This window comes from Balearica regulorum, chromosome 2, assembly GCF_011004875.1.
Source record: "Balearica regulorum gibbericeps isolate bBalReg1 chromosome 2, bBalReg1.pri, whole genome shotgun sequence".
In the NCBI taxonomy this organism is placed as follows: Eukaryota; Metazoa; Chordata; class Aves; order Gruiformes; family Gruidae; genus Balearica; species Balearica regulorum.
The window spans coordinates 72727351-72753244 of record NC_046185.1 but is presented as its reverse complement, the minus strand read 5'-3'; the positions used below and the strand labels follow the sequence as shown (position 1 = coordinate 72753244).

Below are 25894 nucleotides of genomic sequence, written 5' to 3'. Positions count from 1 at the left end.
TATATTTCAGAAATGAGAAAATCCAATTGCTGCTCATGTCTCACTTTGGCACTGTATCTGGATGAACCACTTTACCTACAAGAGCCGTCATCTGCAAATGTGTAATTTATGAGCACTTCAGGGCAATTTGTTGTAAGGCATACTTAGACATACATATTCCATTTTACTGAGCTTTGAAAAGCATGGAAAATTAAAAATAAAATAAAAAATCAGAGGACATGGGTCATACTTCATGTTATTCAGATTAAAAATGAATAAACTTCTGTCAAATTATCAAATATTTCCGCATAGCTGGCCTAAATATTTTTTTGTTATAGTTCTTTCTACTTCACTGAAAAGCTATGGAATTTGCTTGTAGATTTCACAAGGGAAAATGCCACCGTTTCATTTTATCGGTTTTGTGGGTTTTAGTGGCTATTTTTCTCTCTTTTACTGATTTGCCATAAAAAGTCTACAGCTTCCCCTTTGCTCCTACTGAAGTTTACATTAAATATATGTCCACCTGAAGTGAGGTTCACTTCACAGAGCCTGCAAGTAAGGTCTCTTCTCCATTAGCAACACAATAAAATTTCAACCCAACGCTGCAACAACCGCAGTTGAAAGGGAAGAGGCAGAAAAGTGAAGACTCCTGGGATGCAGAATATACCTCAAGCTTCAACTCAGAGCATTCACTTTTTGATCTCAGAGTTAATTTGATTTTCTAGATCTTTCTGTTCCCAGAGCACTGGAGGAAAGAAGAGCGTATGGGCTGAAATGATGAGAATTGGGACTTTCCAGAAAGATTAGAGTAAGCATATAGTAAGTTCAGCAGAGAGATTTACTGCTTACTATAGTAAATTTATAATGAAAGCATAGTAACCCTGGCCGCTGAATGGGCATAAGAGTAAAAACTAGACAAAAATGGTATTTGTCTTTGGAAATGTTTTCAGGAATTAGCATTTCCCTAAATACCTTACAAAACACTTTACAAGCCATATAGTGGTTTACAATCCAATTAAAAGGCAAGTTTGACAACGGGAACACCCTAAACCAAAAATACTATTAGAAAAAGACAATTTCAGTCTTTCGTCATCTTCTTTACAAGTTTGGTATTTTCCCATATTCTCTAAGGAGACATTACAAGGATTGTACTGTATCTGTGTTGCAAAATCTTCCTGAATACAGAGCTGACTAATTCAAAATGATGCTTTAAGAAATTCCAGCTACTCAATTTCTTTTGAGAATACAACCTTTGCATCTCAAAAGTAGAGGGTTCAAGATATAAAAACAAATGCAATGCATTCCAAACTTCACAGCACAGTTCCACAACTTATTTCAAATCAGGTTAAGTCCAAACTGCCAGAAGAGTCCTCCCATCCCCTGTTCACAAGCATTAGTTTTTGCCTCAGACCACCCTTCCTTTCTCTACCTGCCAGCACAGTCTCTTTCATGTGCCACGACAGTTTTTACAATTACTTCAGCTAATAATTATTTTTGCTGGGTTAGTTTTAACTAACTAGCTCAGCTCTCTACTCCTCATCCAACTATACCGCAGTGGCATAAATAGCTGAGTTCCCACCAGGACAGAAGCCAGCACACCGTGCCTGGAGGGCAGGAACTCTTCTTTGCACAATAGCGCTGTCTTATCCCGGCTGAAACTAACAGCCGCTGTCACCGTCACTTCAAAGCCAAATAATTCATTTTCTTCCTTCAGACACCATCAAGATCCTTTGCAAAAGACAAACTACCAGTGACAATGAAATGGCAGCTATTATCTTAAAAAGGACTGAAGTATTCTTGTTCTACAATGATCCCCCAGATTTCAAGTGATCACCGGGAGAAGACTGAAGAATGAAATGACTCAAATAAGTCCTTTTGCAAAAAAACCTCTTAAGCTGTTCGTTGCCTGTCTGTAAGGATTGTTCTCGTTTTTTAGGAATTAAAACCACCCTCATTATTTTTAGGTTTCAATTTACACATGAAAATAAGCAAAGAGCATTAAGATCTATTGCAGCTATGAATAAAGCAGAAGTGGAAGTAAGTGTTTCTTGACAGAGTAAGATCATCTCAGGAGCAATATAAATATGCAAATTATTTTCAGAGATGACACCATGACAAGATTTCAACAGTTTTGCTGTTGAAATGAATTTCTCCTTAGGAATGATACAAGTGAACAAAGAGAGGTAACAGCTCCAACATATGGAGACTAGTAATGACACTAATCAGATAAAGTGATACAGTCTTGAACAAAGCACATGTCCTTGAGATGGTGTAACTGATGCAAACATTACACTTCTGAAGGCAGGACAGGGCTCCAGTGACTGTATCAAAACTTCAGATTTTTAAACAGTGGCAAATAGTCCAAAGGACACAGCAGCAAACAGACTTTCTTCTCTAACCGAGAAACGTCTACATTCTCAAAAAAACAATTAACATGTAGTCCAACGTATAAGAAATTCTACATCTGATTATTTACATTAGATGTTAGAAAGAAATTCTTTACTGTTAGAGTGGTGAGGCACTGGAACAGGTTGCCCAGAGAGGTTGTGGCTGCCCCATCCCTGGAAGTGTTCAAAGCCAGGTTGGATGGGGCTTTGGGCAACGTGGTCTACTGGAGGGTGTCCCTGCCCATGGCAGGGGGGCTGGAACTAGATGATCTTTGAGGTCCCTTCCAACCCAAACCATTCTATGATTCTATGATTTCTTCGCAATACTGTTGTATTCATAGTATTTGTAATTCTTTTTTAATGACTATTTTGGCCTGTTTTAGTCACATATACCACATAAACTTACAATTATTCTTCTGAGAAGCACATTTGAAAGCATTAGTTATTTCTGAATCAACTATTTCCAACATTTCCAGATTTTTATCATGAGCAGACCATTATGCTTACTAAGTGCAACACCTAACTATTCTTAAAATGGACCTTGGAACATAACATATGAACAGCCAAAATAGTTCAGACCAAAGGTGTGTCTAGCCAGCATCCCATCTCCAGTAGAAGCCAGAAGCGGATGCTAAGGGAATAAAAGAAATAGGACAAACATATTTAACAATCCCCTTCAACATTTTTCCAGCCTCTATTTCTACCTCAAGGGATATCATGAGCTTGATGCAGGCTGTCTATTTAGTAATCCTCAATTAGTATCTATTCTTAGCCCTGTACAGTCCTGCAAGTTGCTGCGACTCCAACATTCTTTGACAAGACCTTCCCCATGTCTACTGCCTGTCAAATGAACCAACACACGCTTCTTATTTTTTCAAACTGCCTGCTTGCTTTTTGATGATCCCAAGATTCTATGGTGGAAGAGACCATAAGCACTCCAAACCCAGTCATCCTTTTCACACTGGTTCTAATTTTGCAAACCTCAATTGTGTAACATCCTTTTTCCAAGCTGAAGAGTCCTAACCAGCTCAGTCATTTCTAATACAGAAACTGATGCATACCTTCATTCCTCTCATCAGTCTCGTTGCCCTGCTAGCTTTCTGCAATGCAGGAACCATAATGGCACACAGTAATTCAAGGTATAGGCAAACCATAGATTCATACAACAGGAGTAATATTCTGTGTTTCTGTTGTAACAAATCTTAATGTTTGATATGCCTGGCAGATGTCTTAAAAATATTATCAAGCACTGAGCTAGCATGCCTACCTGAAAATACAGCTCCCAAGTGGTAACAGTCAGCACAGAGGCCATCAGTTTATGTGGGAAGTTAGGACTGATTTTCACCCTCATGCATCACATTCATCTACATTATATTTCATCAGTCATTTTATTCCCCAGACACTGCTGTCTTCTGAGTTTGTCTACAATCCTGCTGCAATTCCACAATCAGTCCTCATCCTTACTAGCTCAAACAGTTTTGCAGCATCAATGAGGTGTCCCTCTCTACTTCTTGCCCAGGACAATTATGAATACATGGGATAGTAGAGGTCCCTACCTACACCATCATTTACTCCTGCCCTCTGTTTCTTATCTTTTTAACTGATTATTTAACCATGCAGAAACATTCTCTATCTCATCACTACTTAATTTCCTTGAAAGTCTTTGGAGATTGCTGTAAAAACCCTTTATGAAATGTCAGTAGAACACAGCAGTCAGAAAAACTTAATGGCCTTGCTTGCTGACCACTTCAAAAAACATGAAGAGTAAGGCAGAACTTCTCTCTGTGAAAACTCCATTGATTCTTTGCAACTAAATCATATTCACCAGGTGCTGGGATGCCCTTAACTTTAGTTCCTACTAAGCTGCACAGTACTGATGTACAGCTTATATGCCTGTACTTCCTAGGTTCCCTGGAACATTTTTTTTTTTTTTTCAAATTTTGCCCTTGAGTTTTCTTTGGTGAGTTAATATCATCCACTCTCAGCAATTTGCTATTGCTCATTTTATCTGTTTCTTCTGCAACCTCTTATACAGTCATTGTAATTTCTGAGAGATTCAGCTGCAGCTCACCCATAAGAAGGGTTTTACAATGTGACTCCCTCCTTCACAGCAACGAACAACGCAGCATCAATTTACTCTCCTCCTGCAACAGCCTGCAGCAGCCTTGTTGTTGCTGAGTACTCCTTGTCATCCCTCAGACCCCAAGTGCTTCTTGCTCCTGCTGCATATGAAAAATGGTATTTTGGTTTAACAGCATTTTGTGGAGCTTTGAGCAAACGAATGAAACTTCTTCCCCCCCGCCCTTAGGCCTATTTCTATCTGCTAAAGTTGATGATCCTTTTGTTTTCTTCATTTAGCTAAAAATTCAGCATTTTAAAGGATAGTTTCTCAATTCCTTGGCCTTTGTTACTTTGCTGTTCAGCTGTGCAGTCAGTCTGCTCTATAGCCTTACTCAAGCCTTTCTTAGCTGTTAGCGTACACCAGCACTGTACATTGAACATTTATTATTCTCCACACCACTTGTCAGGATGTAATTCTTTTAGATCCCCATTTTAGCTTGAAAAGTTCATGAATGAGAGCAACAGCTGGCTGGACTCAATAAAGCTGAAGATCCATTGCAGTCTTATATTAAGAAACTCCCAGTCTGTTCAGATTATTACTATTATAAAATTATGAATCACAAGCATAGAGAAGAGGGTATTTTGATTGCTTATGCTGGTAGAGAGAATAAATAATGCATTGGCCCTATAACTTGACCTAATATGACCAAAAAGCAAAAAGCTAAAGGTGTGGTATTAAGTTTTTGAAACTTCAAGAAATCCTAAAGTTTTTTTTCATGCTGTCTTCTTACATTACAATAAATCTGTATTTTAAATAGCAGAAGTCTAACCACGGTTATAATAATATATACTGTAACCTTAAATACAGATGTAGAGAAATATTAGATATGGAAGGATGGAATCCTGCAATGTTATACTGAAAATAATTCTCATAGTACCCCTTTTTTCTTAGAAATGCCTGATAGAAGATTTCTTCTCTATGTATTTAATAATTCCTTCAGCAACCCTTGTCTTTCCATCCCTCCCAGTTAGCTACTAGGCCTGCCTTAGAAGCAAAGGGAAAAACTACCTGGCTGAGCTGAATTCCAGATGCAATAACTGTCACTGTTTTTATTGATACAGTCTATGTCACCTACCGACTAAATTTTCATTAAAATAAAGATTGCAAGTTCTGACCTACAAACAACTGTTTAAATAAGTTGATGGTGTAGAAAAAACCACATATATACATAATTGCATATTTGCAATATGTAATTAAAGGACTAGTATCTAAGATGCAATGTAGTTACATTATTCTTAAAGATTGTGTGCAAATCTGCTTTTGTGTTTAAATGTACATGCACACATACACACAATAACCCACATCCTCTACGTGTTTACAGACACCTTCAGTCTTAAACAAACTGGACAGTCACAGAATTGCAAACTACAAAAACGCACTCGAGGAATTGCTATTAGAACATACAGAATGTGTCATCTGGACTATGAAAGAAGCAAACGGCAGAATATTGGTACTGCCTGATATAAAACAAGGAAGCCCTCAATAACCCATCATGGTGTTTGAAAATACACTATGCCAGTCTGTGTGGCGTAGAGAACAGAATTGTTTGTTTCAGCATCAGATTATGCACTTACATAATCTCATAAATTACAGGTAGTAAACTTTAAAATTCCTACAGACTTTGTGACATGCTTGACCCAAGTTATATGTGTACAATAATGAACATTTTTTCATAGTTTCAGGTAAATTTGGAAAAAGAGTAAAGATTAAGCATGACCAAATCAATTATTTTCTGAAAAGTTCTTTGAATATGTTTTTCTTTGAATAACTTTAAAAAATCATGTATATGCAAAGCAATATATAGACTGCTGTGTTTAATAAGAACAAGTATTTTCAATGTAAAAGAAAAGGAAATACAGGTAAAGACCAATCCTTTTTTTTCTCTTTGGCATATAGCAGTATGAGTGAGCCATGTGGTTATTGCTACTAAACAATCAGCTGACAAATACTACTATCTATCCCACCAGGATAATCAGAATACAGTTACTGTCAGTTTGGTTCTGCAAATGTACTGAAACATTGTGGCATCTCTTCTAGATATATAGACCACATTCCTTTTTTGTAGTAACTCAAATGAAGCTTTCCTTTTCTCCATGAAATAAAAAAAAAAGTATCTGTTTTTCCAAGATTTAGACTAGGAAATTATTTCATTAAGACAGAATCATTTTCAATTCTATTCCCATCTCGTAACATACACCGTAAGTAGAGCTTATAGTATTTCAGTAAGGTCCTGTTAAATGCATTCCTGTGACAAGAGATTTCTGCAAGAGATACTCCTGCTACTAAAGGACATACACTGCATGCAAAAATTCAATCAAAACATAATCGGTTAACAGTTGTCTTTGCAAAAATTAATCTGAAAGACATTATTAATGTTGCAGTAAACTAAACAAGATCACACATTTTGCTTGTTCTAAGCATTAGCTTAACATGCTGGAAGATTATTGTTTTCTGTGGGAATTGTATCACCATCTCATTTTCTCCATCATTACTGCTGGGAGGCCACTGCAAACCAGCTAGATGCTTAAACAGCTGAGATTTTTTTGTTTGTTTGCATGGTAGCTCATTTCAGATCTCTTTAAATGTTAATAAATAAGAGCTGAATAAACAGTAAGAACCTATATTTCAGCCATTAAGGCACTGTAGGTTTTCTTCATATCAAATCTCTCTTTGACTTTCTGGCAAATTTCAGGTAAGGATATGATTACTATTTCCTCTTTGGAAATGCCTAATATTTTAGTTAACTTTTATATAATCAGTGAAAAATCTGATCAAATTTGAGGTCTACATGGCAAATGAAGAAAATGAAGCAAATAATGATAACCCTTCTCAAATTGAAAACAAACAGTACTCATCTTCCTGGCATTACAGAACACACTAACACATGTTTCAAGGCATCACTCAAAACACTGATCTGGGTTTAAGACCATTTCACAATGTAATTAGGCCCCACCAAAATTGAAAGCTGCAGTAACTTTAAGCCACAGCCATACCCGTGTGCATGCACTCATGTGAAAATATCGCACACACTAAATTGCACTGAGGCCGTGACAACATGCAACTTAGTAATGTGCAATATCTCCACCAGAGCAAGCAGAATGGGAGCTTCAGGGAAGAAGGGTATGGTGCATTCAGGAAGAGAACGACATGCTGCTCAGGGAAAGGAAAATGGTTCAGGCAAAGGTGTGCATGCTACTACTTTAAGGACCTGCGAATTGGAGAATTACTGCTTATCAATTCAGGAAAAAAAACCCTCCAGACAAGAGCACCACCTCCCTTTTTCAGGAGTAAAGGAAATAATTTTCCTACTAGTGCAGTGAGGTAGGTGACTTATGAACTAACTTGGTTATACAGAACCTTTCTGAACAAAGCAAATCTCACACTGATATGTGCAGATAACGATTTCCCCCCAACCCTCAAAATACTACATTATTAATGTAATTACAATAAAAAAATTCACTAACTAGTACTGAGAACTAAAATTATTTAAATACAGTAAACCAGTCCAAGTGGTTCTCACATTTGTAAAGCAAGTCATCTTCCTAACCCTGACTGAGAGTGCTGCTGAAAGAGTTCCTGCAGCTCAACCTATGTTGGCATAACCCTTCTGACAGAGTCAAGAGTTGCCTCCCTATTCCCTTTTCTCCACTGGTTGCTGTAGCTGGCTTTTAGTAGTTTCAGTAAAAAAAATCATGTATTTACTATATTCACAGGCCACAAAACACCACTGCCAGTCAAGGAAGACTCTTGCCCATAATGACAGTGCAATACGACCTTGATAATTCTTCACATTGTTGTGCTGATACCCACTTATGTAATATGGAAAACAAGAACAAATAAAAATTAAAAAAAAAAAAAAGGACAGAACAGCAGGAGGGACGAAAGGCAAAGGGCAAATGAAGCTTTTATCAAAATGAAGAAATATTAATGAAGTGTGGCCACACCAAGAAACTTAGAAATAGAGTGAGAAGGACTTGAGATTGATTGCAAACTGAAGAAGACGATGAACAGATAAACCAACTGGGCATGAAACACCAAAACTATTAGAGAACAGAAGCTATTTTCCTACTGAGGCATTAGCAGTATTCAGGATTCTTGGCATTTTTTCTATTTTTAATTCCCAACTCATTGCCAGGCAACGGCACATGAAATTCCAGCATAGCATTTGGCATTTTGAATTCTGAATTAGTTGCTCTATTTCAATTAGAACCAGTACTTCGTACATCAGTCAGAAAACCCTGCAGTCACACGTGCCTTTGGTAGTGATATTCCTCCCATACTTTTTACAGAATCATCGTGCAAGCACTGATCTTCGCTCTTCCCCACACATTAAATATTACCTTCCCCAAGATGCAACTCATTGGGAGAAGCAAAGGCAGTATACGGCAACAAAGCACATGAAGTGGTTACTCTAATATGAAAGGAGCATGTGCATGATGACAGTTACTCAAAACTGTGAAAACTCATTTATTAACAGGTTACAAAACCACATTTATTCTATAGTTCAAACAATGTTGATCACCTTCTGAAGGATTGCTTGGAGGCGAAAGGACTCAATTGTGGGAATAGGGACAATATCACCAAAAGCAGATATCTGGGGTAAAGGCAAATTGTCAGCGTACAAACAGAATCACATGTGCAAGACACGGAAAAAACAATATCCCCACCTCTGTGTTTCAGTGCTTCTTTAAACATGAATTCTCCCTGACTTAGCCAAATGGGCCTCCCAAGGGGCAGCCTCTCTCTGGGGCAAGCACGATGGCAGGTGGGAGCCAGCCCCTGGAAAGGGGCCCTCCGCCCTCACGACCCTCCTCCTTCACTCACATTTGGGCATCTTCAGGCCACGGGGCCCCCACGCCCAAAACTGCCATATTGGGCCGCACGCATCAGCCACACTCACAATCGACATCACAATGGCAGCCTGCTGCTCGGGGCCTATAAAAGGAGGGGCCCCTGCAGCTGGCCCACAGTTTGCGGAGCTTCGAGGCCCTCAGATGCCAAGCATGCTTGGAAGGAAGAGGAGCCGGAGCAGCGACGCCGATGGCTGCCCACCTTGGAGTGGGACGCCGCAGAACCGCTTCCCGCAGCCGCAGGGGAGCAATGCACCTCCCAGGAGGAGGAAGCGGAGGCAGCGGAGGAGGAGGAGGAGGAGGAGGAACCAAATTGCACCTCCTACCACAAGCACAACTGACCTCGCTTCGCTGATCACGGCCATGCAGCACATGGCTGTAGGCCCAGCAGGGAACGCCGCCGGGCCCAAGCGTGTCTGCCTGCCAGGCAGCACCCAGAGCAGCGAGGCGGGCGGCTGCCCACCGCAGAACGCCGTCCAGCCAAAGCGGGTCTGCCTGCCAGGGAGCAGCTGGAGCAGCAAGGCGGGTGGCTGCCCACCACAGAAGACCACCCAGACCAAGCGGGTCTGCCAGCCAGGGAGCAGCCAGAGCAGCAAGGCAGGTGGCTGCCCGCCACGGAATGCCATCAAGCGAAAGCAGGCCTGCCTGCCAGGGAGCAGCCGGGGCAGCGAGGCGGGTGGCTGCCCACCGCAGAACGCCATCCAGACCAAGCGGGTCTGCCTGCCAGGGAGCAGCCGGGGCAGCGAGGCGGGTGGCTGCCCACCTCTGCGCGGGACAGCACGGAGATGGCTCCCACAACTGCCAAACAGGAAGGCGCCTCCCAGGAGCCTGAAGATGGTGCAGCAGTGGAGGAGGAACACCACCGCTCGTGCCAGGAGACTCATCGCCCGCGCTCGTACGACCCGCGTCAGCCAGCGCTCGGCTGCGGCCACGCAGGGCGGCAGCCTGGAGCGCTGGCGTGCCTACCTGCTCAGGCATATTTTGGGGACCGGGCCTGACAGACCACCAAAAGACAAGGTGGAGCCCACGGAGGTGGATCCACCACAGCACGGAGTGGGGCCGACACCTCTTAATCCACCAGACAACAGCGTGGAGCCCATGGAGGTGGATCCACCTCAATAACAATCATCCCTGGCAGCGGGTCCACCTGCCTCAGGGGTCACCTGGCAGTACCCCAACCATCCAGGCTCCTTTGCGTCAGACCGCGCCAACAGCGTCGCAGGAGCGCCCGGGCGGATCCCTACCGGCGGCTCAGCCTCCGCACCTTCATGACTGGACAATAAACAACGACAAAAGATTAAAACCCCTTTTGTCCTCTCTTATTTGGCACTGCCTCTGCACTCCTGTGTCCCCTCCCGGTCTCTGTCTTGGAGTAGGAGGCTCTTTTTGGAAACTTTCTGCTTCCGTGCCCACCTTGGTGCTTTGGCGGTGCCTTACATTCCGGGCTTTTGAGGCTGTAACAGCAATAACTTGATACTAGCATTTGAAATGGACTAAAATCATCACCACAACACCGTGGAACCCTAGGAATTTCTTGTTGCCGAATTATCGGTCGCGTTCCAGTGCCAGGTAAAGTTACGGAGGCCATTCTGGGAGTTACTGACAAACACTTGAGAGACAATGCAGTCATTGGTCATAGCCAACACGGGTTCACAAGGGGAAAGTCCTGTTTAACTGAAGACAAACTCTACGGACATCCCGCAGGCCCACCTGCAACATCTCCCACCAAGAAACCGTTCTTTTCTTGACTGCCAAGGGTTGCGTGGGCCCTTCTCTTCCCATCCCCCCACCACCCCCGCCCCTCCTGAAGAGGTGCCATCTCTCCCGCACTGAGCCCCAAGGGGGAAGAGAGGAGAGGGCCTGGCTTCCATCGAGCTGCTGCCTTCCCCAGATGCCAAGGGACATCCCCATCAGCTGTCCTGCCTTCCCCACATGGGAAGAGACGCCCACAACCTTGCGGAAGGCGGCCTGGCCCACTACTGCCCAGGCCCCTACTTCAGACCATCACCAGCATCAGCCCCACCGCTGACCTGAGGGCGCACCACCACTAGCAGCTGCCCCGCGCGTGGGATTTGGCCTGCTGAGCACAAGGCACCGGCCCTCCCACCCTGTCATCCCCTTCTCCTGTCCACGCTGCACCCATCAGCGAGATCTTGACAGACTAGAGAATTGGGCAAAGAGGAACCCTATGAAATTCAATACGGGCAAACGTAGGGTCCCGCACCTACGGAAGAACCACCCCCGGCACCGGTACAGGTGAGGGGTTGACCTGCTGGGAAGCAGCACTGCGGAGAAGGACCTGCCAGTCCTGGTGGACAACAAGCTCTCCATGAGCCAGCAGTGTGCCCTTGTGGCCAAAAAAGGCCAACGGTGTCCTGGGGCACATTAAAAAGAGCGTGGCCAGCAGGTCGAGGGAGGTTATCCTCCCCCGCTACTCTGCCCTGCTAAGGCCACGTCGGCAATATTGTGTCCAGTTCCGGGCTCCCCGCTTCAAGAAAGACAAGGAACTACTGGAGAGAGTCCAGCGGAGGGCTACAAAGACCACTAGGGGACTGGAGCATCTCTCGTACGAGGAAAGGCTGAGAGACCTGGGTCGGTTTAGCCTGGAGAAGAGAAGACTGGGAGGGGAATCTCATCAACCCCTACAAACACCTAAAGAGTGGACGTCCAGAGGAAGGGGCCAGACTCTTCTCAACGGTGACCAGAGTGACAGGACAAGGGGCAACGGGCACAAACTGGAAAACAGGACGTTCCAGCTCAACATGAGAAAAAACTTCCTTCCTCTGAGGGTGACAGAGCACTGGAACAGCCTGCCCAGAGAAGTTGCAGAGTCTCTTTCTCTCGAGATATTCCAAACCCGCCTGGACGCAATCCCGCGCAACAAGCTCTAGGTGATCCTGCTCCAGCAGGGCGTTTGGACTAGACGATCTCCAGAGGTCCCTTCCAAGCCCTACCGCTCTGTGAATCTGTGAATTGGGAGACCGTGGGAGCCTGTGTCACGCGCCTTGCTGAAGTCAGAGTAAATGGCAGGCCCTGCTCCCCCCTTGTCCCACTAGGACAGCCACCTCCTCAAAGCAAGGCTCGCGTTGGTGCCAGCACAACTTGTCCTTGGCGAAGCTGTGCTGGGTGTTCCCAGATGTCACCTAGGTCGTCGTGTGCCTCCAACTGATGTGTCATGGATTGCCCTTTGGTAATCCCTGCTCGTTCCCACCACCTGATACATGCTGCTGGCATTTTGTCTCCTTTCTTTTCTGGATGAATAGATTTCCTATTAAAATCTGGGATGGCATGCATCCCATTGCTTTCAGTATGTAATTCTTGGATTCCCTTTAACTTCTTCAAAAGCGTTGCAGTGTCACCAGAGCCACATCTTTTTTTCTCCCGCTACTCAAGTGCACATTTAACATCCAAAGTATTTTGACAGAAACAGTCAGGTTCAGCACTTGGCTGAAAATAGGCAGGATATCTGTTCTTACCGAAATACAGCTCATAAATCAATGCGCACGAACAGTTAACCAGTGAACTGTCAATATCTTTGCAAACTCATCACCACTGGAATTAGAAAAATATTTATAAAATCCATAGCTTTTTGTATTCCCTACAATAAAAATCAGAAGATAGCTCCGATGAGGGATACTGCAATGTGTAAAGATCTTGGTTTGATTAGGTGCTTGCTGGATAACAGCTTCAAGTTAACGGATTTCTTGAGCTACAGAAACCATTTCCTGATTGCCCTCCTCCTGTTTCCGCCTTGCTCTTCTCCTCACAAGTAAATGGCAAAGGACACAAAAAGGAACAGACTTCCTTGATTGTAACCAAGGTCCCTAGTACATTTCATGACACAGTTTAAGTAAAAGAACAACAGAAGTGACTGTCAATATGGAAGAATAGTATTTTCATCTAATTTGGTCCATGAGCAACAGAGATGTAACTGCATCTTTTGCCAGGAGGATCCCTGCCCTCTGGACAGGACTAGTTAGATGCATTCTTAGTTTTATACACTGCTATGTCCTGCTGGAGAGCGATGGGAGCTGGAACATAGCTGGTGAATGTCAAGATTTATAACCTGACCTTTCTATACTTTTGGTCAACTTGTACGCGTGTTTTGAGGCTGAATTCATGTTGTGTAATGCTGTCATAGTCTAATGATAAAACTGACTACAGAAGCTTCATTATTTGATAATTCATAATACAAATGGAGCCTCTTCCTGCCATCCTACCACCAAGCATTAACACCCATTTTGCATGCCTTTTATAGATGAGGTGAACTAGCCATTTTCAGGTTCCTACCCCTCTAGCAACAATTCTGTTTCAAAATCAAAGGATAGATGCTACTTTGTGACAAAAGAAATTACTTGCAGTGGCAATTGATTTTCAGATGGCAACAAACTAGGCATGCATAAACTCACAGGAATTTGTTACTGTACTCTTTATATTTACATACTGACAATGACAGTATGTATTGAGTGAAAGGCAAGCTAATCTAGAAGCATTATGATAAATCCTTACACACAACTGAGCAAGAGCGAGAAAAACTCCTGAAAATTTCAGAAGCAGTATTCCAAAGAACTCAAATAAAACACCAAGTACAGGCTACTCCAAACAAACAAACGTGAATGACTGATTCAGGCTACCTTAGTGAACATACAGACTGAGTTCCCTTACATACAACAAGCAGCTTCACATTCCACATTCTCCTGACACTGGCTTTTTCTCATCATATTTGCAGTTACTGATGCATGCTGGCTCTTTCCTGCTCATTTTCCTGTGGCTTCTCTAACATTATGTTCTTTCCACCATTCTGAACTCTGACAAATATCTTTGGTCACCTGTGTCACAGACCTATAAACCCAAAATTGCATTTAACACAATCCTCCCTGCAGAGTATCCATGATCAGAGAAACCATATTCTATTTTTTGGCACTGTTTCCCTCTATCAAGGGTTAAAGAGAACAATCTGTGAGACAAGTCTCAGTTTCTAAATCTGCTTACATTCTTCAGAAGAGATAGAACCAAGATATTAATCATGTGATCAATGAAAACTCAGTAGCAGTCACTCAAGAGAAGGGCTATTAACTTTTTGACAGAATTCCAAATTTGTTGTTTTCTATCTATCTGGATTGCCCCTTCATTTTGAATGACTATAGCAGTTATCGTCGTTCAAAATTTTCACAGCATGATATAACCTTTTCATTGTTAAGATGTACCCAGAAACATCTTCTCCAGTAACAGAGAACAATGCTCTCGTAAGGTACACCTGAGAACAAGGGCAAACACTTGGCAGTAAGTTTGGAAAACAGTTTTAATACATCACCAGTTTGCCTGTTCATGTTCTGTATGTATGCACCAGATGACACACAAAGCATACAGAGAGACAAGGGCTGTATAGAATTTAGCATGGCGTCTGTTGACTTTGCCCAGTCCATCAACTTTTTTGACAAAAAGTGAGCTATGACTTAAATACTTTATTTAAAATCCATTTACTACATTACCAACGTGTTAGTGTTTTAAGCTGCTAACAGGTAAAAGCTGACAGTTTCATTCATCTGTGATGAATTAAATACATTACTGTACCACCCCAAAAATTGCTTTATTCTGAAGTCTCAGTGAACCATATTTAAAAGCACAAAAAGTCCTCCTTCAGTTACTGTAGTAGTTTAGAAATGAAACATAAGAATGGTAACTAAGCATGAAGCACAGTGGATGCACTCTGGAGGTGTAGTACAGTAGTGTTTTAAGTGGGATAAGGAGAGCGCTCCCCTGTTGTTGCCTTTGGTGTAATTTGGTTCACGGAGATCATGAAGTAAATTTCTTTCAGATGAAATTGAACTGGAAAATGCACTGCAGGAGCATATCTAATACACTCCAGCTGCAAATGGGTACTTAGTCCTCAAGATTAGACTAAAAATAGTTCAAACTAAGTAACTCTGATATCTGTACTGCACAGATGTCAGGCCCTCCATTTCAACTGTTTTGCTGTATCAATCTGCTCCTACTGAGCTGTACTAGCCATTAATGCCAACATAGCTACAAACATACTGCTTCCTGATGGGTTAGGGATGTCATGGGTGTATCAGTTTTATAAAATACTAGTACTCACTACAGCACAGACCTCTGAAATTCTTTTTAGGCAAGTCCAATCATATTGCTTTTTGTAACAATCAAGGGGAAAAAAAAATCATCAATGCTAGGTTCTTGAAAATCTTTGAGATTTGCAACTCGTCTTTGAAACATGAGCTGTTGCAATTGCTAAGTATTTGTAGTTGAACATCAAATTTAAAAAGGAATTTTCCAAAAAGGGCAAGAAATCAACAACATACCTTATTGCTTCCTCCACAGACTGGCCAACTATATTTGAGGAGGGACCTGGCTGAGACAAAGGTGTCAGGCTTATCACCCATTTTACTGGCTTGTAGTACTCATCACTGGAACTCAACAGGTAGAACAGCGTGGTCAGAAAAATCACCTGCAAAACATATTGGGAATTTTAAACTAAAAGACAATAAATACTTTCCAGAACTACAGTATGCAGCTATGCTTCAGATATTGAACTTCATTGGAAAGGTGCAAAATACTATTCCACAAGCTTGGATTTAGAGAAACACACAGAGCTAGAAGAATAATTTTCTCGCCCGCTCCATGAAGGACTTAACAGTTATAGCTAAACATTATAAAACTTATAGCCCTGTTCAGCCTCTTCCCAAAGTTACATCTAGATCAAACAACTAGAGTATTGTTTGTCAACTAGATCAACATTCTAGTTGCTTTTTCTTTTTCCCCAGCATGCTTAGCAGATCAAAGACTTGCTGAATAGTAACATCTATTCTTAAAAAGAAAACCCCAAAACCCCACCACAAACCCAAAAAACCAACACCAAAACAAAACCCAAACTCATCAAATAAATCTGAGTTGTCTCAAGAGTCATTATGCAGTTGGATATCAGATATGAATTAAACAAAAACTCATGAACAGAAAATTTAAAATATTTCTTAGTCTGACAATCCTCACTAATATTCCTTCTGTGAGTTTGAAGATGAGTCTTAGCAGTGATGAAGATGAGTCTTAGAAGTGATGGCAGTTCCACTATTTCAGTTTAAAGACCAAAAAAATAAAATCAGATTGTATTAGCTTCCTGTACGTTGCAGTCCATTATGTCTTCCTTATTTTCCTGTCAGTGGGCTCAGCAACTTCTTGGGCTAAGCATACATCACAGAAATGTGTCCAGCTTGAAACAGAATACCTTAAACAAGGAAAATCCATTCTGTATGCTCCAGTGGTAAACTATGGCTTATATTTGCTTCATCTGCAAGCCTTAGATCTTTTTCCTTTCTTCACAAGATTAAAAAGACTTCTTTCCCTTTCCTTACTTCCAACATACTCATATGCTAGAATAAACCACATCTTAATCTTTTGATAAGCCAAACAGCCTGACCTCCATAAGTCTCTTACTTGCAAGCATTTTATCCAGTCTGCAGATACCTCATGCCCATTTCCTGCATTCTCTCTGAACACACTCAGAAAAAAAAAATACAGACAGCACAACATGCAGTATTCCATTACCAGTCTCAAGAATACCATCATTTGTCTCTGTTCCTAATTCCTTTCTACTCAGTGAAACGTTACTACTACTTCCCCCCATCCTCCCACTGGGAAGTCACACTCAGCTGTTTACCTACTGTGACCCCTTTCCAAAATGTATATAGGTGTAGGCTCTATTCCATCTTCCCAGGTGTGTAACTTCTGCCTTGGGTGATAAACTAATCTGCCTACTAAAACAAGTCATTACATTAGCACATTTAAACAGCATACTGTTAATATTCAATCTGAGATCACAAAAAAACCAAACCAAACCCACCACCCCCCTCCCCCCGCCACAACTGAATTAGGCCTTGGTTCAACAGGAAATAATCCAGTGCCAGTAGTAATATCAGCTATGTTTTGTTACAATTTCTGTGTTGGTTTTGCGTGGCAAGGTTTTGGTAGCGGGGGGGTACAGGGTTGGCTTCTGTGAGAAGCTGCTAGAAGCTTCCCCTGTGTCTGACAGAGCCAATGCCAGCCGGCTCCAAGACGGACCCGCCGCTGGCCAAGGCCGAGCCCATCAGCGCCTCTGTGATAACATATTTAAGAAAAGCAGTTAGAGCTTTTGCAGCCAGAGGAGTGAGAAGATGTAAGAAACTGCAGACACCAAGTTCAGTGCAGAAGGAGGGGCAGGAGGTGCTCCAGGCACCAGAACAGAGATTCCCCTGTAGCCCGTGGTGAAGCAGGCTGTCCCCCTGCAGCCCATGGAGGGAGGATGAGGGGGTGTAGAGATTCCACCTGCAGCCCGTGGAGGACCCCACACTGGAGCAGGAGGTACCTGAAGGAAGCTGTGGCCCCGTGGGAAGCCCACACTGGAGCAAGCTCCTGGCAGGACCTGTGGATCTGTGGAGAGAGGAGCCCATGCCAGAGCAGGCTTGCTGGCAGGACTTGTGACCCCGTGGGGGACCCACGCTGGAGCAGTTTGCTCCTGAAGGTCTGCACCCCGTGGGAGAGACCCACGCTGGAGCAGTTCGAGAAAGACTGTAGCCCGTGGGAAGGACTCACATTGGAGAAGGTCATGAAGGACTGTCTCCCATGAGAGGGACCCCACGCTGGAGCAGGGGAACGATAGGAGGAGTCCTCCCCCTGAGGATGAAGAAGCGGCAGAAACACCGCGTGATGAACTGACCGTAATCCCCATTCCCCATCCCCCTGTGCTGCTGAGGGGGGGCAGAGGTTGAAGCCGGGAGTGAAGTTGACCCCAGGAAGATGGGAGGGGTGGGGGGAGGTGTTTTAAGATCTGGTTTTATTTCTCATTCCTCTACTCTGTTTTGCTTAGTAATAAATTAGATGAATTCCCTAAGTTCGGTCTGTTTTGCTCTTGACGATAATTACAGAATGATCTCTCCCTGTCCTTATCTCGACCCACAAGCTTTTCGTTATACTTTTTCTCCCCTGTCTAGAGGAGGAGGGGGGTGATAGAGTAGCTCTGGTGGGCAGCTGGCCCTCAGCCAGGGTCAACCCACCACAATTTCAAATGAAGAAATCTTAAAACTTGGATCAGATTTTAGCATCCTCTGTAATGCTGCAAGCATGGTTGGTTATTTTCTCTTTGATAGGGCTTGCCATTTCTCCTAAGCTACCGTAATATTTCCCATTTTGCTACAAAACTCCCTATACTGAAGCAGCATCCAGGTGGTGTTTTGTCTTCCTTACACTGGTATCCAGCTACAGATCCTCCTTGCAGTGCAGTTTTCAACACAGAAAGCAGCATATTGCACTAAGAACAATATCGGCTCATCCTGACGCTCACAAAAAGCAAAGTGAAAAAACAGCTCCGTTGGATCTTGTTTTATTAGGACAGCGTCAGTTAACTTCTGAAGATGTTGCCTTTTGAAAAGAATACGGCAACCAGGGAATGAGGAAATTAACTGCAGCAAACAGGCAAAGCTTGATTCCCTGTGGTATGAGAAAACATACAGGGCTGACTTGAGGCAAGCTATGAATAAGAGCCAGGGATTAGTTCAAGTGGCAACATGCACAGCACCTGTACTGACTGGAAAAGCTGTTCTTCCCCAATGTTTACAGAAGCAGCTTGGTTTCTTGGGGAGTAACAGTGCACCAACATACACATACCCACGCATCTGAACTGTAGAAGCCAAAGTGACAGCTGGGGATAAACAGCAATGGAATAAAATGGTGTTAAACTGAAGTACAAGCTAGGAAAAGAGACAAACCTAACTCAATTTCTTTCAAGGTAAGATGCATGTAAACGCATGTCCCGGTTTCAGCTGAGATAATTTTCCTCATAGTAGCTCGTACAGGGCTATGTTTTGGATTTGTGTTGGAAACAGTGTTGATAATATAGAGATGTTTTTGTTATATAGAGGTGGTTTTCGTTACCGCTGAGCAGTGCTTACAAAGAGCCAAGGCCCTTTCTGCTTCTCACACCACCCCACCAGTGAGTAGGCTGGGGGTGCACAAGGAATTGAAAGGGGACACAGCTGGGACAGCTGATGTCAACTGACCAAAGGGATATTCCATACCATATGACATCATGTTCAGCTTATAAGGGACTGGGGGAAGAGGAAAAACAGGGTGGGGGGGCAGGGGTGCCAGCGTTCAGAGTGATGGCGTTTGTCTTCCTAAGTAACCATTATGCGTGATAGAGCCCTGCTCTCCTGGAGATGGCTGACCACCTGCCTGCCCATGGGAAGTGGTGAATTAATTCCTTGCTTTGCTTGTGCACGCGGCTTTTGATTTACCTATTAAATTGTCTTTATCTCAACCCAGGAATTTTCTCACCTTTACCCTTCTGATTCTCTCCCCCATCCTGTGGGAGGGGAGTGAGCGAGTGGCTGTGTGGTGCTTAGTTTTCAACCTGGACTAAACCACGACACCACAGCACCATACAAAATCACCTGAATTTTACAGTATTAATTTAGATTCTTATTGGGGAAATTAACATTTTCTTTAGCTCAATAGGTACAGAAATGCAAAAACAAGTAGTCATCACAAAATATAATACTTTATTACAAAGTGGCTTGCTGACTTCAAACAAGTAGAATAGCCTCAACAGTACATTCAGCAGCAAAAAGATATGTCCTGCCCTATACCAGCTGGAGTCTGACAGTTTTCAGACCTCTATTAAAGGATACCTGAGATTTAAGACATTACCTTAATTGTTTCCTAAGCAACAACTCAAGATCCTGCTGATGACTACGAGAAGGAATTCACCAAAAATAAAATAATAAGATCTTTCCATTGTTAAGCAATTGATGGATTACTATTTCTTGGTGTAAATTTGTTCTGTAGACCAAAACATTAAATACTCTAATTTGAGGGGGGATTGACTGAATTCAAGGAGAAAGCTATGGGTAAACAGTCTATACTAAAATGGTAATTCAGCATTTCCACATATATGAAGAAACACGTGACTTAATTGCTTGTTGCTTGTTCCATACACTTGTGAAATATTTTTCTATCTGCCTTTCATACTCAATTTTCTGCCCAAAAGCTTTATTCTTGGCTTTTTTCTTTTCTTTTTTTTTTTCTTTTACAGCATCAAAAATTTGCATGTTCCCCACAGGACTATAGCTATCCATCAGCCAAATGGAGCTTTTCTCTCCTAAATTTTCTAACAGAGTACGAGCAGTGTGTGTACGTGTGCACGTGCATGAGTGAGTGTATATGTATTCATATACATATATATGCATACATATATATACACATCCATGTGCATGTGTGTGCAGATAGGAACTTGTATTCAGAAGTGAAACAGAAGTGGCACTCTTGAAACTAATGATCAGTTTTCAAATGTCTGTTGAGGATCTGAATATAGTTTTACTAGATCATGGATGGATACACTACACAGATCACTTCCTACTGAATGTTTTGATGGAAGATGTATTTTCAAAATGGAGGTTCTGAACAAAGTGTCCATTATTTCTGTTTTAAAACACATTTTTTTCAATGATTTATCAAAATAAATTTCACTATTTTCATTTTTTTTGAAGATGACTAAAATTGGACCAAAATGTAATTAGTTGAAAAGCCAAACACTTCAGGAATTATCTTGTTGGAAATTTTAAATTAGTTTGTGCCACTTAAAAGTACTAAACACTCTTCTGTAGCAACTAAGAATCCTGCAAAATGAAAAAGTAAAGAGTACAGTTAAAGCTGGAGTAGTGCTTTCTTTTAAACACAGTTCTACCTAGACAAAATTCAAAAGAATTCCTTCTGTTTCACATTTAGGAGAAAACCCCCAGAAACCAAACTTCCCTCAGCAGCCCATTAAATGTATCTTTCATCAAAACACAGACATGGCATTTTCAAGAGAGTCAGTTTTTTCAGCAGACACTGCTGGCTGGACCACAGCAACTCACAAGATGTGTTCAAATGCTGCCTACCTAGTTTTAGGGTTCAGCCTGTTCGAAATGTAAAAATTCCATTCCAAAACCGCATTTTAAAAAAAAAAAGGGAGATAGGGAAAGGATATTGGGCCAGGTAGCAGTCAAAGATGCAGCAACTAAACTAGAAAAATCAAAAACTCTGAAACTATTTGCCTTCACATTCAAATTGAACTCTATGCAGAAGCTCTTCCTCCTTGCTGGAGAACAGTGAGTTTTCCCAGGAAAGCGTGAACTTCTTAATTCAAGACTTTCCAAAAGAGAGCAGAAAAAGGCTCATGCTGAAATCTCAGCTTAAGGAAGAACTAAACTGTTAGAGATACCCACCCCTGGAAAGCAAATTATTGAAAAAAAGTCTCTCTAGAGCAAAAGATGTAAGTATGCCTTGAGACCCCAGAAGAACAAGAACTGTAAAGGTCACTTCTGGTCTTCTCCTCCTCACTTGGAGGGTGTTTTTCTTTAGCTCTGAAGGAAGGAACGTGACTAGCAGGCAAACCTAACAATGACATAATACCAAATGGGATTCAGTAACAATGTACATCACAAAAGTTAAGAAAGCTGCAGTGGTTTATCCTAGGATCACATCTGGATTTTCTTTGCTTATTGCATTAAGTTGTTGCAGCAGGGAAAGAGGGGAAAAAAGCACAAGAAAAAATTAATAAGCAGTTATACTATTTCTACATGGACTCCATGACAGTTCAAGTTAGGTTATCCTAAAAAATACTTTAAGGTTCATCTAAACTCACAACAATTAGCATTTTCATTTACTTATTGCCCCAAATAATGGACTGTATTAATTTTTATTTAGTGCAGGCTATTTACTCAATGTCCTACATTTAAGTCCTTTCTCTTTCAGTCATTAGCTGTTAACAAACTCACTCTAAACAATATTAAAACAAGTTCCATTAAGTTACCTTTTTGTGTTTTAAGAAAATCTGTTTAGTTTTTGTAGCAAGAGCCTTTGCGAAAGACTTTCATAAAGATGAGAAACCATGCCTCTGAACAGATACAACAGCCCATGAAATGGACAGTGTAAACAAGACTAAGTTAAAGCACTTTCCCGCACGGTTTAACAGCATTAATAACTACTCTTCAGGTAGGCGTGCAGATTTTAAATGCCTTCAAAAGAGGTAGTTCATACAGTTACAAGAACACCAACACTTATAGTGACATCTTATGTGCACAGAAATGGAGACAAGCACATCCCTTTACCCTGGCATATCCGAAGTACAGTTAACAGGAAAATGTTGTTCAGTGATTTTTTGCCTTATTTCTTAAAAGTGGAAGTATTTCAGTTCTGCTGTTTGCATTTCAAAGGCCACCATTATCAAGAATCTACAGAAAGAACCTATACATGTATTAAATCTTTCCTATATATGTAAGATCACTAGGAGCGCAAAATGGAAGCTCATGGTGAAATCCAAGAAACCAAGAGTGCGGGACTGATGTGTTTTAGTGGGGAAAGCTTTTATGGCCATTTTAAGTAACGTGTTCAACGTACAACACAAGTGGAGGAAACAGCGTCGCCTTTAGAGCATCTAATCTCTAAAAGAATTCCAACACAGCAATATCCCAACTAGCTCTGCTAATCCAGCTGACTGCACAGTGACCCAGCAAGTGGCAGGACCCTGCTGACAGACAGAAATGCAGGATCATACATCACAGCAACAGCATGTAATGAACTTGGTATAAGCCATTAGGCATCTAGAGCTAAATTTTCTGTCTGAGCAATGAAAGCACTGCAATCATCTGCAATTTTTATCCAAACCCGTCATTTTTAAGTATACCAGCTTGTCAGCCACTGTTTTCAATGTGTCATCATGGCTGAAGTTGTGGACTAAGGAAGAAAAGAAATGAAATATTCCCATGCAATCTTTTCTTTACAAACTGAAAGATAACTGGAGAACAACAAAATTAAGTGGCAGTGATTTTCTTCAGTTCAAGACAGCCATTCCATTAAGTCTTATTGTGATCTGTTCTTTCTTAAGCATTGAAAAGAATCCACACAGCTGCCTTGAAATGTTGTTAAACATTATTTCAATTTTGCAGTTTTGTCTACAAAGATCTCCCTCCTGAGCAAGCATCAATGAAGACAATGAAGTTAAACTGGCAAAACACTTTGTTTTCTAACAAATGTTTTTGAAGCCTGAACTAAAAACCAGGACATGAATTTCAGTCCAGCTTCCAAGATCAGTATTTGTTTAGTTAAAACAGGAAGAAGTCCCAGGCCAGCCAGATTTTTATTTTTATTGTAATTTTAATTAACACCTGTCAAAGTCAGTCACAAGAAAGAAGTTACCTCTACCATTATAAATTACTTCACATAGCTGTGGCATTTAGAAACAAAAGAAACTAGAAGCATCTAGCTCACACAATACACTAAAAAGTAATACATCCTTTAAAGAAAACACCTTTAATAAAAAGGTTTCGAATACTACTACTCAGTGTGGGCAATAACATTAATAAGAATTAACTTTGTGTAGGAAGCATTCTGCATTTTAGAGCTCACAGAAGTTAAATAAAAACAACGCAACAACCCCCTCACACAGATTTCCTGAAGGCATTTCATTAAAAAAGGGAATATAAGGTAATCCTTGAGAAATAAATACTTTCGCTGACATTTCCCTGTAACAATTTTTTGCTTCTTCTGAGAGCATTGCCTTGTTTGAGGACATGCTATAAAATTTCAGTAGTTATATAGGGTATCACAAGTTACAGCTCAGCATCTTCAAGGCAAGAAACAAGAGTTTTCCATGAACAGAATGATAGGAAGACTGCCAACTCGGTAATGTGGAAGTTACACAAATCTTGCCCTTTGCCAAGAATGCCCCCCAAACAACAGATTTGAAAGTTGAAAAATATTCAAGAATTTTGGTATTAGATAAGGTTAGAAGATGTTTTCAATGCTTTAGGTTTGATTTTTCATTGTTATGACACGTACAATTGGGTTCCTGCAGTAAAATGGACCATGTAAATCGATGACATACTACTTACCACTGAAAGCACAAAATTGAGAAGAGCTGTCCCACTATGGAAGAGGATTGTCACCAGCGTTGTAACTGTAGTAAACAAGAGGCTCACATTGCGACTCATCACTATCCACAGAGACTCCAAGATCTGGAAAAGGAGGGGGAGTGAAGACAAAGTCGGGCACCAGATAGTATTAGCTAGGACAGAGAATTGCTTACAGAGTGATTCATCTCCATCAAGCCATATAAAGAAGATTTTTTTTTAAAAAAAATAATCACCTTCCCTTGCTCCTAAATTACAGCAGGTCATATCAAGTGAAAACATCTACTTTACCAAAAGACAAGTTTCTAGGTAAATGGTTACTACGTTTTAGAATTTTTCTCCCAATGCTCAAAATTATTTCATTATGCAAAATTGTAAAAAATCGAGATGCGGTGACACTTGTTTATTGTGATTAACATCACCATCAGTTGAAAGAGGATCTTGTCTTGGAAGAGAAAAGTCATCTTTTCAAAAGCAGAAATGCTAAAATGAAAAGAACACTGAGTAACATCACAAGGTAGAAATAAATCTGAAGACAACTTCAAATCAAGTAATAGAATTACTACTTCAATAAAATTTGTTTTAAAAACGTTTTATGGTAATGAGATGCATAATTTTTATAACGCATGTAGACAACCACACAAATTGTGATTCTGAGTAGTGATGCATCAGTTAGTCAAGCAATTACAGAAAATAGATCAAATTATGCTAGACAATCTATTAAATTTTGTACTGGCTTGGGGAACTGATTGCTTATGAGTTACAGATAGTAAAGAGTAGTTTTGAAACATGCCTTTAAATATGTAATACCCACTACAGCCAAATTAGTTTATGTATGGATGCAGACACGTCAATCTGAATAGGGCAGCAACTTCATGAGACATTAAGGACATAAAGGCATGGCATGGCACACGGAGGCATCCTAAACGCAACGCACAGTAGTTTCATAACAAGTATTTCATTCAGAAGAAATACAGTAAGAATGTATTAGCCAAAGTGATTCAAAGATATAAAAGAAGTAAGGTTACAAACAAAAAGCCATGCCTCTTTGAGACTAATTAATGTAACTAGAAAAACTGTAAAAGGTCTGACACAAAAGCCCTTCTCCAGGTTCAAAGCAGTAAGCAAACACTTCAAAACTAGCAACAGTTAATTTTGGTTTAATGAATATCTTAATCAATTAGACTGTATAAAACAAAAAAAATCCAAAGCCCCAAACCAAAAAACCCAATAGCTGGCATTTGTAGAGCAGACAATAGAGTGTGAGCTGTGTGATCACTTGTCCTTTGAAACTGAGTGAAACATACAGAAGATAATTTATAAAGCATAAGCTTGGGAGGAACTAAGTGCTGGGGGAAGTGACGGGGAATTACAACACACAGTAAAACCAGGAAGATCTACTTAATTCATGCTTCTCACTATTTAATGGGAATTATGAATTTTAAGGCTCATCTTTTGAACAGATTTTATTAGTCTCTCTTGAGAATTCAAGTGAGGTTAGAAGTAAAGAGGATGTTCTGCTGAAAAACATTCTCCCTCTGGTATTTGTCCCCTTCCTTCTTCTACAGATTAAGGATTAATTCTGGGAGTGCAGCAGTGGTATGAATTCATACAGCC

General features: G+C 41.3%; 1 protein-coding gene across 2 annotated transcripts in view; it reads right to left on the bottom strand.

Annotated features, from left to right (window-relative positions):
- TMEM245 (transmembrane protein 245) overlaps positions 1-25894 on the bottom strand; it is a 95788-nt gene that overhangs the window by 17109 nt on the left and 52785 nt on the right. For both annotated transcript variants that reach the window (XM_075744693.1, XM_075744694.1), the window contains 2 exons: positions 24260-24382; positions 15659-15804 (listed from right to left, as the gene is read on the bottom strand). In XM_075744693.1, the coding sequence (XP_075600808.1) occupies positions 15659-15804; positions 24260-24382 (269 nt within the window). The remainder of the gene's footprint in view (positions 1-15658; positions 15805-24259; positions 24383-25894) is intronic.